General features: G+C 50.9%; 4 protein-coding genes across 4 annotated transcripts; 1 reads left to right on the top strand and 3 right to left on the bottom strand.

Moving 5' to 3' along the window:
• Positions 1-181: 181 nt before the first annotated feature.
• Positions 182-2,768, bottom strand: PpBr36_04686 (uncharacterized protein; the record flags this gene model as incomplete). Its single annotated transcript, XM_029891845.1, has 2 exons — positions 182-362; positions 496-2,768. 2 exons carry the CDS (start codon positions 2,766-2,768, stop codon positions 182-184), a joined length of 2,454 nt encoding a protein of 817 aa, XP_029750182.1.
• A 365-nt stretch (positions 2,769-3,133) lies between these two features.
• PpBr36_04685 (uncharacterized protein) lies at positions 3,134-3,626 on the top strand (the record flags this gene model as incomplete). Its single annotated transcript, XM_029891844.1, has 2 exons — positions 3,134-3,159; positions 3,281-3,626. The coding sequence occupies 2 exons, from the start codon at positions 3,134-3,136 to the stop codon at positions 3,624-3,626; spliced, it is 372 nt and encodes a 123-aa protein (XP_029750181.1).
• A 1,768-nt stretch (positions 3,627-5,394) lies between these two features.
• PpBr36_04684 (uncharacterized protein) lies at positions 5,395-6,846 on the bottom strand (the record flags this gene model as incomplete). Its single annotated transcript, XM_029891843.1, has 5 exons — positions 5,395-5,829; positions 5,904-6,205; positions 6,286-6,447; positions 6,594-6,626; positions 6,789-6,846. 5 exons carry the CDS (start codon positions 6,844-6,846, stop codon positions 5,395-5,397), a joined length of 990 nt encoding a protein of 329 aa, XP_029750180.1.
• Positions 6,847-9,633: 2,787 nt separating this feature from the next.
• On the bottom strand, positions 9,634-13,438 carry PpBr36_04683 (uncharacterized protein; the record flags this gene model as incomplete). Its single annotated transcript, XM_029891842.1, has 3 exons — positions 9,634-11,719; positions 11,934-12,532; positions 12,728-13,438. The coding sequence occupies 3 exons, from the start codon at positions 13,436-13,438 to the stop codon at positions 9,634-9,636; spliced, it is 3,396 nt and encodes a 1,131-aa protein (XP_029750187.1).
• Between the last annotated feature and the right edge of the window lie 364 nt (positions 13,439-13,802).

The raw sequence follows: 13,802 nt of genomic DNA, 5'->3' as shown, positions 1-13,802 counted from the left end.
CGATCGTGTCAACTCTGTTTGAAGCAAGCTCTGATATCTTCCATCTCTTTTTTTGTTGTTTTTACATATTTGTACAACATTTCTTGTTTTCAACACGTTATAAAAACATTATATACAAGATCCAAACAGACGCGCCCACATCTATATATGCTGTATCGCCACAATCAATGGTTAGAAACCTCTAGGCCTTCATATCGTGCACCCTAGAGTACTTGAATTTGCTGCGCACGAACTCGTGGCTCTTCTTCCGCGGAATCACTGTTACCAGCTCTGTCCATGTATCCGGGAATCGTTGCTCTGCAAACTTCTCGAACTCGTCCTGCAGCGTCTGGTTCGGTAAACCATCGTAAATTATACGCAGTCTAGAACGGCATAGCCATGTTAGCAATCAACGCAATTTGTTCTGACTCGCCTAGCTTTGACGTAGCCGCCAAACTAAATATCAATAAAGAAAAACGAGAGGGACCAAATATAATGAGGAATCGGAAAACTCACGTCGCAGTGTCGGGATAGTACCCCACGATTCCATCCATCCCTAGTAACAGCTGCTTCACTGTGTCAAGTTTGCCTTTGCTACTCATGGCGCCGCAGTAGGCAGCAAAAACCTCCGGGGGAATCTCGACATTCATCCGCATGAGCTTCTCCCAGACCTCATTCGCCTTCTCGACGCCGGGCCCGATCTTTTGGCACGTCCAGAAAAAGATTGTCAGGGTCTCGTAGGTGGGACCCTCAGGAGAGTTACTTATCTCCCGCCAGAACTCGAGACTTTTGAAAGGCTCGCCGCAGCCGGTATAAGCCATCATCATAGCATTGTATAGCCTCGTTGTAGGCTCTATGGTCGTATCCATCTTGAACATGTTGTGGACCAGCTTCAAACTGTCGAGATCTGGATACCGCCCCAAGTACTCCAGCACGGCCACGTACACATCCAAGTCCGGCTTCATCTCGGGGTTGTCATGTGCTCGCATGTGGCCAAATATGAGAACCGCCATGTCTGGCCTCTTGCGTGCGAAGAATGAATGCATCATCTTCACACGAGGTTCTCTCTTCATGTCTGGAAAGTACTGGCGGAGTAGAGTATAAGTGTTCCAAGCACGAGCCGTGCTTCTGGCAGGGTCCAGGCAGAATTGAAGCATTCTGTTGATGAGGATCGTCCTTTCAGAGAGACCAAAATTGGTGGCGTGAATCGAGAGGGTGTCAATCAACTCATATTCAAGATCGTTCTCAAGTAAGTATGTAGCAACGCATGCGATCGTTTCAGGTTCGACATTGACGCGATATTCCTCAAGGGTTGAAAGCGTCGGCAGTACCCTCACGCTGTGTGCCACCTCTTGTGAGCATAGCACCTGAAGGTATCTATTCAGAGCTAGGGCCTGGGTGGGCCCAAGCTCGAGACCATTCAGATCTTCATTCATGATGCTGTTATACGCCTCATGGGCTCCCGGGAGATCGTTGCCGGCCAGTCGCCACTCGAGCCGCATCGCCTTGGCCCGGAATGAAAGCCCTCGTTGGGTTCTTACGCGATTCATAGCCCAATCTGTGATTCGCTCGGCTAAAACATATTGCTTCCTGTCCATCGCTGCTATCAACAAGTGATCGAGTGTATTACCGGGCAGGAATTCCTCGGGCGGCAGGTTTTTATTCTTGGCAAGCTTGGTTCGAATAAATGACTCCAAATGGGCACAATCCATGTTGTTCTGGAAGAGGGCCCATTGCAATACCGCAGACCAACAAGATACTGGTAAAGGCGTAGGCCGATCGCACTGCTCGAAGAAAAACATTCTCACTCTGTTGAGTTGGTCTGGCTGTTGATCGGCCAGCTTTATAAGTGCGAGCAAGCTATTACTGGACGGCGTGCCAGGGACCTTGCGAAGCCAGAGGAAGGCATCGTCTGCTTGACCTAATGATGCATGGTATATCACCATTGAATCAGTGAAAGACTTGTGCGTGCTCAGTCCACGAGCCCGCAGAATCTCTAGCAATTCGGTCAGGGCTTGCTGTTCTTCCCCTTGCTGTGAAAACTTGCGAAACATCAAAAACAACAGCTCCTTGGCAGCTTCACTCAGGTCTTGCGGTTGGCTATCTAGCCATTTCTTGAGTTCCTCAAGAGCGTGGGTGCTGCCACCAGTGTTAAATATGGCCACGAGATATTCCGTCCACCAAGACAATGCTTCTTCGCCTTGTAACAATGGCTGAAGCCCATCGAAGGCAAGCTTTGCGAGCTCCATATAATCTTGCCCATCGTCCCGATGTCGCTTCTTCTGGATCGCTCGCAGTATCTTTTTGAGGCAGGAAGCCGTAAGCCCAAGTTTGTCCGAGCCATCTACCGGGACATATCTGTCTCTCAGATACAGAATCGCTCGCAGTGCACATCGCGCTTGTGTCGAGTTCAAGCCGGCTTGTCGAATGAAATGATTGCTAAATAGATCCGTGACCGCCTTCCGAATCACCTTCACTGCTGGCAAGCGAAGGTTATCCTGCTCCTTGGCTGTGAACTCAAGGAGCTTACCATAGCCGGGAACCATCTGCGGGGGCTGGATCTCCCGCGGCGGCTTCTTGAAGGGACCAAAAAATGTCCTCTTGCCATAGCTCAAGGCTAGGTTCTGGGCCAGGAGATCGCAGAGGTGTGGTTGTCGTCGGGGGTGACGGGGCTCTCGCGAGCAAAGGAGGGAAGAAGACGGCGGCGTGGTTATTGACGCGAGCAGCTGCCTGGAGGCTGGGGATCTCTGGCTCGCGCGGCAGGCATTGCGAGCCAGATGGGATCGCATCGTGCGAGCTTTCAAAATATGAACCCGAGTATTATCTTGAATTTATTCTCGGCGCCATTGGGTATTTGCTGCAGCGTAGTCGAAGAAGAGTCCTAGTAGATAGTCTATACTTGGCACGACATTGTCGGCTCTAGACGTGCGCTGAATATAATCGAGGCTTTCGGGTTGTGATAGCTGTTCGTTGCAGTTTTTGACAGGTAACTATCGAGGCTCTTTTCTTGGAATGATTGGAAATATTTAGAGCCAGCCGAAGCTCGTCAATCCAATTCCTCGAATAGCTTGCTGAGTGTCGTTGAATTTCCATCTTAACTGGTCCGAGCTCCAGGAAGCTTGCTTTTGTCCCTGGCAGGTCTGCAGGGTCGCATATGTGGGGTACCGAGGTCCTTATCAGGTGACCTTATCGGCTGGACCATGTCGCCATTTTCGCCAGCCCCGATTTTTTTTTCTTCCGCTGCGGCTTTGCTCGCAACATCTGGAACAAGCCCGCTTCTTCAATCCTTCCCATTTCAAAGGTTACGTCCGACTCCCTGCTTTGTCAACATCTTGCCTGGGTTTGCCGCCGCTGGCTACTACTTCAAAATGGCTCAAGGGACTGTCAAAATGTCGGCCAAGTCTTCACAGCCGACAAAAAACAAGGGCACGATGAAAAAGGGCGCAAGGGTCTTCAAGCCCAAAAAGTCGAAGCCATCCACCAAGGCTGATAAGCTTGTCAAAAAGTACACGTCTGGCTTGGTCGGCCAGACCGAGAAGTTGCTCGGGGAGCGTGCTGGCCACCTGGAGTTGATTGGCAAGGGCAGGACGAAGAACAAGGACGCCGCCGGATCCAACAAGACCGGCGGCTCCAGGAAGTTCGGCTGAGTCTAGGTCGCTGCCCGGCCGATTCAGGAAACGCACTGGGACCGGTGACATTTCAGTAACTCTCCTGAGAGCAGTGGCCAGACAAGGAGGACACGGCACACGCTCTCTGTGGTCGAGAAAGAACAGAAAGCCCCAAAAACTTCAACCAAACGTTGTGTATCCAGTGGACCCCGGTACATATGGCTCCAGATCCGGTCACCGAATATTTAGGGACACACGTCGTCCCTAGGTATACTTTTACCTTGCCTTAGTTCCAGCTACGATCGGCTCTGTATCTCTGCATCAGGGCGCTCACACCTGGGTCGCTGCTATGATGTTCAGCACTTATAGTAACATGCGAAGACTCTTTCATCAAACAACCAGCACAAACAATTCATCAACACCCATACCCTTACTCGGGGAATGCAGTACGACTTGGTTGGAGCCATATTAAGGGGGAAGGAGAGAACATTCACGCAGTGAAATCAGACATGTAATCTTTGGCGATACGAATGTACTAATGGTAATCAAGTTGGTGACTGGTTCAGGATTCGCGGAAGACGGCTCATCGAATCATCCCCTGATTACTTGGGGAAGAGTAGCACATTACGATTCTCTCAATCAGAACCATGCAGTTCTTTCAAGTAATGACAATGAGTTCTTCATCCATGTAAACCATCAAACTAGTCGACAAAGCTTCATAGACCGGGACGAAGAGGATTCGGCAGGGTACGTTAATGTCATGCGGGCTCCGCACTCGCTTCCCCTCACATTACGTTCTATACATGCAGGGCCACCGAAATATATCAGCTGCCTCATTTGACAGCAATCCACCGGATGGTAATTCGAGAGCATGGAGTTGTCTCCTTGGAGCTCGTGACTTCTACCCAAATCACCTCTTCTTGGCATGCTATTCGGAGAGACCCGCGTTGAAATGCCAAGTGCCGTTAAAATTCATGGCTGCGTATTGTCAATGGGTAGCATTGCGTGCATGTCAGAATTATCCCTAATTCTTGATTGCTTTCTCATTGGGGCGTACATAGACTGAGCCTTTCAGATACAATCCAGGGGCTGTTGAAGAAAAAAGAAAAGCTGACATGCCACACCAGCTTCCCCCAAGGCATATAAGTGATTGGGATGATACCCATCCCTCTCAGTAGCGAGCGCGTACAATGTACATAATCATCATTCACAATCAAAAACACAAAAAGGTGCAGCTTCAAAGCATATAACTATCAAAACAGTTCAAGCGCGCCCAGGGAGGCTTGGCAGGTTAAGCACATATCGGCACCCTCAATTGTATCAACGGTACCCTCGTCATATTTCAACCCCCTTTCGTTATCTTCCATGAACAGCCTCCCACGCAAAACAAATTAGTGCGGTCTCCCCTATCCCAAACGACGCACCTAAAGAGAGCCGAGGCATTAAAGAAAAGAGAAGAACCAGCGCAACACCTGCAAAAGTAAAGAAGAAGAAAAAAGACAATGACAAATTTATCATAAAACCCTCCCCCAGTGTGTCCTGATACCCGTCCGATCGTCGTTAATTTTCCGCATGCTTTCAATCATTTCGGTCTTACGCCTAGAAAAACAGCCCGTCAAGTCATCAGGAGGATCGGTGTATCAAATTGTGGTAATGATTGGTGTGTTGACCCAGGTCCTCCACACGACAGTGGAAAGCGACAACCAAGTTTTCTCTGGGTCCATTTCTCTCAGAGATTATCGTGATGCCATGCCTCATGTTGGTCGAAGAGTAAGTTCCTCAGTCATTTCCATTGAACCAAGGTGCTTTACAAGGCCAGAAGAGGCTCCTTCTCGTCCTTGGTCGGTTCGGCGGTCTTAATGTCGGTTGTAGGGGCCGAAGGAAGGTCCTGAGCCAGATCGTTCGTAGGAGCCGGTGCAGCAGGGACCGGGGCAGCAGGCGTCTTAGAGACGGTCTCGGGGGAGCGGCCACGGAGCAGCGACTGGGCCTTGGCGGTGTAGTCTCCCATGTACTGCTTGGTGAGCTCGGTAGCTTGCGCGGTATGCTTGCCAGCGACCTCCTTGAGCTGGTTTGTCTGAGACTCAACGATGCTGGAAACCTGCTTCAGGTGCTCGTCGATCATCTCCTTGTTGGTCTTGTAGATAAGAGGGGCTACAAAGGCAAGGGTGGTGGTCATGAGAGCGAGACCCCAGTATGGGACAATCTTGACCAGCCAGTACGAGATCAAGGCTCCAACACAGGCCTGATTGTAACAATTTTGTTAGCTCAACATGCTCGTGCGACAGGCAGAATCCGGGCATGTTGAGCATGACTTACAACTGCAGAGACGGTGACATTCTCGGCAAACAAGATGCGCTGAGACTCGATGCAAAAGAAGTTGAGAAGCTCGTGAACGTCACCTGTCATGCCCTCGATAGTCTCACGCGAGACCGTGTAGTAACGGCGAGGACGAAGCTGGCTGGCGAAGCCGGTGCCGAGGATGGCCTTACCAACGACCTCGGCAGCGACTGTGGTAGCGAGAACATAACCAGAAAGCTTCAGACTCCACCGAATGACATCCAGGTATCTAACCGCAAAGATGAAAGTAACGATAGAGGCGTAAGCGATTCCAGAAGCACCTATAGCATGAAAGGAGCTCGTCAGTCGACCGTCAGGAATTCGCAATCTTACAAGGACAACTGTCGTAAAGGTAGCTTACGGGGGTTGTTCCAGGAAAGTAGCTCGGAGAAAAATGAGTGATAGTGCGTCAACGGCTGGCCAGTGGCAGCGGGTTGAGTAGGTGTCTGGCGAGATGCAGCGAGGTTGTTGAGCTCTGCAGACGTCTTGGCGGACTGATCCTTGACATTTTGAGCGACGGGGCCTATTGCAGAAGCAATGGTAGGGTCAGTCAGCAGCTGATCGACTGGACCTGGCCGGTAATTTTGGAGTGCAGCTACACCAGTACTCCCCACCATTGCGAGCTGGAGGGACATCTTGTGATGGAAATCTGGGCAAGGATTTACGTACCGTTGGTGACGGAATCATATGCAGCAGCGGCGTCTTGAGGCATTCTCGTTAGTTACTTGGTTCTATGATGGCATTTGGCTCTCAGGTGTAGACAGGGTGATGTGGGCGCGGGGTTCCAAAACACTAAACTTCGCGAAGGTTAGCCGGTGAATCCGATGAGCTTCAAGAGGACCCTTCCATTTTTACACACCTCACTGTTCTTCAGGGCATCAATGTTGGAGCCACCATTGGCAGCGGGAGCTGTGTCGGCCATCGCAGCGGGTTTTTACGAGGAAATTTTGTTGCGATTTGGGTCAGGTTTCGCGTTGCGAGTAGGTGAGGATCCTATGTTGGTTTGAGTTTGTTTGGGCGGTCGGATTTTAGAAAGTGGTGAGTGCTAAAAGCTGTGGTAGGTCAGGTAAAGGTAGGTACGTAGGTAGGTGGCAGGTAGCTGAGCAGTGACGGGTGTGACTGGTGGCGTCAACTACGTCAGCATCGCTTCGTTCTTTTCGCATGGATGCACGTCTCGTTGCTCGTCCATATCCTCGTTGGCAACGAGGTACAGTATTTAGGAAGCTTCATTTACCTGATAGCAGCGCTGTTTTGTAGCTTTGCTTAATGCTGCCTGTTTACTTTCGGGAATCCGTGAATGTTGTTTTCAAGGTGAGAGATGAGATGCAGTTTTGTTTGTAGGTAACAGGTAGTAGGTAGGTAAGGTCGGTATGTAGGTAGACAAGATTTGGCGTGGGTGCAGACTGATCAACAATGTCTGTGACGACGCCTGGCCGGGGTGGGCCCCCTTTACATCAAGACAAACAAGCAAAAATTTCGGGTGGATCCAAGCAGGCCCTTTGGGTGACTGACAGATAGCTGCCGTTACTGACTGGTAAGGAGGTACAGTAATACCGTACTCATTAATTACCACGTAGCAATCCCTAGGCTAGCTTAATGATCGGGCTGCGATTTTGCTTGCAAGCATTGGATCCCAGTCTACTGAAAACGTCTCACCGGCCAACCGCCTCCCTACCCTTCTTGCCCAAAAGGCGATAGGGTGAGTGTGGCTTGAATCTTTTGTGTGTCGTGTGCTGTTTCCGCCTATGACGATATCATGCCCATCCGGCAGCAGCGCTGGTTCGAAACACCTGCATGAAGGACTCAGGATTTTATGCGCACACCTGGTTCGCTACTACAGTAGACCTCATGCACCACGTCCACGGGAGCCATCTCTCCTTATCGTGACATTGACAAAAGTCCGAACGACAGCTAATGAATGACTCCCGTTACAGTTTGCGTGATCGTATCAAGCCAGAAAATGATCTAACCCATTCCATTACAAGTCCTCGGCTTGTGTTTTCTCCTTATCTTTGCGGTTTGCTCACAAAGATGCTGGATAAGATGAGCAATACAAACCTTACGGTACTTACTTCGTATCTGTCTGCCTTCTTCGGAACATGCCAGAAAGTATCCATAGCGAAAAAATATTAGGTGGGAACATGCAAAAAGGATGCTACATTGGCGTCATCCTGGCCGTGGCCCCACCAAAGGGAATCTCTTGCATGTGATTGCAGTCGACGCTGCCCCCTTCCTACATAGCTGCACAGGACCTAACCCTCCTCCACTTAGACTGCGCCGTTGCTCCTGGGCTGCCCATCCAAATCCGGCATTTGCCCACATGATGCCACGGTCGCCAAAGGGTTTTTGCTTTCGCTCACCCAAACCACCAGCCTACATATACCCACCAACAAAAAGAACTGTAAAGTAACTCTGCTATGCATACTGTCGTTAGGAATAGAGGACAAGTAATGGCTGTACCTAGGTATTGAAACCAATACTTGTCCTTTTTGAATATCACAGCGGCATTCGCCAAATGCTACCCATTTTTGCAACCAATAAAGCTCTGGAAGATAGAAATAAAGATAGTAGGGTTCTCTTTCCTTGTTTTCCGACAAGCTAACGGGCTGCCTGCCGGTGGCCTACTGCGCCGGAGAGTTGTGGATTCCGTTACCACTTGAAATAAAAAGCCCCTCAAGTTGGAAAGCAAGTCATGCATTTCGAAGGTTTGACGGACACTCTAGATCGGTCGTGTTTAGACGATCTCCTTGATTATAAGGCCTAGAACAAGAGAGGGGAAACAATTAGAGAGGAAAAAAAAATAATGGTGACTTCTTCGGCTGGTGATTTGCACAGCCTAAAAAAGTCTCAGGTGCACAAAGTAGCGGAATGGTTCGCGACCAGCCTCAACGGTTGCATGGCCCTACACTAGCCTAGCACACCGTTCCCTTCGGAGTAATCCCCATCCATAGGTTGCTTCTTGAAGGTTACAGATGTTGACGTAGATCTTGTCATCATAGACAAACCTGTTTGTCCACAAAATAGATCAAGTGGGAAAGAAGAAATTTCAACAAGAAGAACCCGAGCGGAGAAATCCATAGCTGCTATTTTTATTAGATTGCTTGGACAATTTGTTTCCATGCATTATTTTTTTTTTCCTCGCATCTTCATCGAAAGATGTCCAGTTACTGCCATCTCACCCAAAATCATGAGGTGAATGCTCAACATGAACCCATTATGACCATGAGCGAATCAGTGAATGAAAGTAAGTGATCCTTGATTGAATGTGATGCAAAATTCCATTGTATCTTCAAATAATAAACTATTTCTGTCTTTGGGGGAAGAGCATGTCCTCCCCATTTAATGTAATGCTCTATCAGCGGTGGCCTTTTCATCACTGTCTATGTATCTGGCCGCCATCTTTGCGGGTCGACGGTATCAAGTATATCTCTACTTCTGCTCTCTTCAAATATGTCAAGCAAAACAAGAACAAAAGCATGAGAAGAGCAAACTGGCCGATGGTATTCCCAACGTTCCAAAACATTGTGCCTTCACAGTCTGTGGATGCTTTGCCAACTTTACTAAGAACCTTTTTATATAGAATAGAAAAAAAAAAACAGACTCCAGCAGAACTAAAAAGTCCTGCCAAAGACTGAAGCAAGAAAAACACCGCCCATGCAAAAATATCGGGCAAAAGCAGCGATAGTAATCGTTTGTATTCGTCATATCATTAACCTCGCCTCCAACCCCAGAAACCGCCGGCCGGAGGGGTCGAGACAGGCGTAGGAGCAGCGGGTGCAGCGGGGGCCGGCGTCGCCCCCGTTTTGGCTGAAGCAGTCTCCGCAATGGTAGTGGTCAAGCGCCCAAACATGCCCATAGCAGCTGAGGCAGCCGCTGAGGCACCGCCTGCTGCTCCAGAATTGAGTTGAGCCCCAGGTAACGAGTCCGCAGGGCCTAGACCGAGAGATTCTCGCAGAGTCTTGAGTTTTTGCTTGGCCTCGTCCGCTTCCTGTCGGGCTATAGCCTCGGCAGTCTTGGCTTGCACTAGCTCTAGCAAGAGGGCCTCGTGTTCGCTAGATGGCGCTGAGGTTGGCAGGGGAACCAGCGATTCGCGAGAACCAGCGCCACGAACAGAGGCGGTTGTGAAAATGGAAGATGCCCGCTTCAGCGAAGGAGGCGAGCCTGATCCGGCCTGCGAGGCCTGGGAGGGTGTCGACAGACTCCGCCCAAGTTTGAGTTCCCGAAGCCCACCCGCAGCGCCTGCGCCAGTGCCCGTCGCCCTTCCAAACCATTCGGTGGCGCCTCCTATGGCGCCTCCTATGGTCGTCTGATCGGACGACGATGTATTTTCAGCGGCCGAGGCCCTGGCCCTCATCGAGTGTATTTGCTTCTCGAGCCTCTGCTTGTCTTGGAAGGCGGTGCGGACATGAGACTGGCTTGCGCGGAGTTGGTCCTTTAGTGAGGATATCTCTTGTTGAAGATCTGCTTCCCTGCGAGACTGGTCTTGACTTTTCGCAAGTTCGTTGTTTAGTTGCTCCTTTGTCCTAGCCAGCTGGTCGCGTAATTCTGTTTTCGTCTCAACGATCAGCGAGGCGCTGGTTTCGGTATCATCGCTGAAACGGCTTTCCACGGAACTGACTAGAGCAGCCAATTGACCCGTCTCCGACTCGGAGCTATCAGCATCTGGACTAGCACTATCTTGGACGGTGCCGTTTTCTTGCAAGCCATGTAACAATTTTTTAATAGCCTGTCTGTCTTCTTCCCGATCTTCGCGCTCCCTTTGTAACTGTTCCGCTAGAAGCACTTGTTGGCGTTGGAGATCACTAAGCGATAGGAGAAGCTCCTCGATGTATCGGTCGTCAGCGGTGCCGCCCTTGGCAGCGGACTGCTGGCTCTGTTGGGGAACGTGTGAATCTCTCGATATGGATGTCGCTTCGGTAGATGCCGAGCTTAGGACGCTAACAGCGGACGATGATGATGTCGAAGTCGAGTTCGCCTCCATGGAATTCAAGGTTGAGGCCAGGCTCTGCTTGGAGGTGCTCCTCCGAAGCATGCTGGTCGGTCGCGAGGGAGCGGCCAACCCGGGACTATTGGTGACTGAAGATGCAGCGGTCGAAGCTGCGAAAGACGCAACGTGGGAAGGCGGCGTCGTTAAGGAGTTCGTTGTTGGAGTGATGGTTGATGAAGATGAGATGGAGCTAGGGGTTGGAACTGCGGGTGGCTGCGATTGTGATTTGGATGAAGTGGGGCCGCTGGAGATTGAAGAAGTGAACCGACCCAAAAATCGGGAGGCTGCGGTGCTGACATCCGAGGTTTGCCGTGCGGCATTGGGACTGCCAAGCCTTAGCTGGGTTGACTCACGATAGTAAGCTTGCTCGAGCGCGACCAATCGCTCTCGGTTGACAATATCGCTGAGTGAGACGACGTCCTGAATGAATTCGTCGGCGTTGTAATTGTAGCAATCCCACAATCCGCGCGACAGGCACAGCGCCAAAACCCCATCCAACTCCGTGCACGCCAACAATCGCCTTTCGTTTTTTCGCATTAGCGATAATGCAACCCTCAGTAGGGTCTCCGTCGATCCCTCCGCAAATAGCACGTCGTAGATACGAAACAGGAATGGTAGGGGAGCCGCTGTCCCGAAGAAAGAGAGGAACCATTGTGAAACGTATACAGGGTCGACCTGTAAATCGTCCAAATGGTTCGACAAAACCGGCAGATGCTCATGAATCAGCTGGTTGAATTGCCATATGCGGACATGCAAGCCAGACAAGTCTGGTAAGAAACAGCTGCGAAGATCATAATTCTCCATCAACCTGTCGCAGGAATACGGGTTAGCCATTGATCCACGATATCCGGGTTTCCATGGTCGGGCTCCTCCTTTGGTAGCGTTTTGCTGATATGGAAATTGAATCCACGTTGTCTTGCATTGCATTGCATTGCAGTGCGTCTCCTTGACGCCCGCCATGATCCATGATACTCGCTCGATTCCATCTGCGTTCAATTCAAGGGTCTCCATTGCGTACGTACCTCACCAAAACACAGAATGCCTGCTTGTCAGGCATGTGCATTAACAGTGGACCGACCAAAAAGGCAAGCCCTTGGCAGTATCCAATCTCGGGGTCGTAAATCGAATAACACTTGAGCACCCTGCCAAGCATCCGCTGGCCCTCCCCGTCGGCCTCGCGAAACATGTCCACACCAGGGAAACTGCGGCCGAGGTCCTTGCTGATGATGCACTCAAACGGGCTCGACTCGCCAGAGAGGTACTCGAACTGTTCCTCGAGCGCGACATCGCGGGCGCCTGACATGCTCGTCCAGACAACACCGCGAAGCGGCGGTGGGATTCCTTTGCGAATCTTGTGGGACAATAACGTCGGTAGTCTGGCGGCTGTCTGTTCATAATCTTTCACCAAGGCAGCGTAAAATTCGAGATCCGTCATCGGCGGCGGCGGTAGCATCGAGTACCGTAGAGCCGACGGCGTGGGACCGGTAACCATATTCCTCAGTTGCGCCATCGAGGGCGGTCGTGACTTGCGTTTGTTGTCAATGAGCCTAGCCTTGGCGCTCTTAGGATTCGTCGCAAGTTTGGCATTTTCTTGCTCCAACCTCGCGAGTAGGAGTGCGGTCTGCGAAACGGTAGGGTTTTGTTAGCATCATCACTGTCTTGCCCTCCCGCTCCATCGTCAGCCTTGCAGTAATCACTACTGCTAGGATATAGTGTATTGAGGCTGTGATGGCTGTGATGGTCCCCACAATGCGTAGATAGGTACCACACCCAGAATAGTAAGCCAATCAGTCAACCACCAAAAAAAAAGACCTACATTGTCCGCAGTTTCTTCATTCAATTGTTCATCCTCGCGTTTTTGAAGAGATTCCCAGTTCACAACATCTTCGGGGTCGGGCGGTGGCGAAGCAGAGCGATTTTTGGTCGATTCGCGATTGGATTCGGGTGTCGGAGTCACTGCATCATCGCTCTCGATGCTTGAACTCTCGCTTTCTGCCACGGCCGTGTTACTCTTATTATCCTCTGCAGCCGCAGCAAGTTCATCCGCTAGATTTGGGCCAGCTGTCGAATTTTCTGTTACCAACTCAATACCCTCCACAGTCACCTTTCCGTAGTCCGCAGTCTCGGCCATACTGTTTATGGACCCGGGTTCGTGGGTGGCAATGCTCTTTCTGGCGATTACCGGATGAGAAGACCCGACGCTTGTATCGACAGTCAAAGGTGACTCAGGTCCAGAAAGTCGGACCGTAACCATGGAATCGTGAGCACTTCCGGCTTTCGTAGCAACGATCGGATGGCTCGCAGTCGAATCCGGGTTTGGCGAATTCTCCCCTTGTATGCCGACCGTCGAGCCCGGGAGTACCGTAGAGGCAGGATCTGAAAGTGTACTATCACTTCCGTTGCTGACCGCGGCAACAGGCTCCATGGTCGTTGAGGGTCGTGGCGTTATTGGCTCCGAGGTAGGCTGCACGGGATGAGGCGCGGTAGCCATTTCATTCTCCAAAACGGTGCTTTGCCTAGGCTCCATTATGAAGCCCAGGCAGGATGTTTGGGACTAGGCACGACAGAGTATTGGACGTCTTCTCAAGCGGCGGTAGTGACTGGAATGTGGCTCGAGTCCACCAAGGTTTAAAATGCCACCGCCTGGCACTGGTGGTATTTCGACTGTTGAATTCTTCAGACTCGGCGACAAGGCTGGTTCTTTGTTGTACTTGGCGATTCCTCGGTCAGGGAGTGGCAAAACCTGCTGCTCAAAGAACCTCCCGCACCTTGAAGCTGTGCAAATGCAGCAGCAACATGCAGTGGCAGGAGTAGCTGGGAGCTGGAGATTGAAGCCAGATCGAAAGGTGCTGACTGGTTGTCGCGGAGATCAAGCAGCAACTGAAATTCAC

The sequence above is a fragment of the Pyricularia pennisetigena genome, chromosome 6 (assembly GCF_004337985.1).
Source record: "Pyricularia pennisetigena strain Br36 chromosome 6, whole genome shotgun sequence".
Classification (NCBI taxonomy): domain Eukaryota; kingdom Fungi; phylum Ascomycota; class Sordariomycetes; order Magnaporthales; family Pyriculariaceae; genus Pyricularia; species Pyricularia pennisetigena.
Note: the sequence above shows the minus strand (reverse complement) of the source record. Positions and strands in the feature narration are given on the sequence as shown.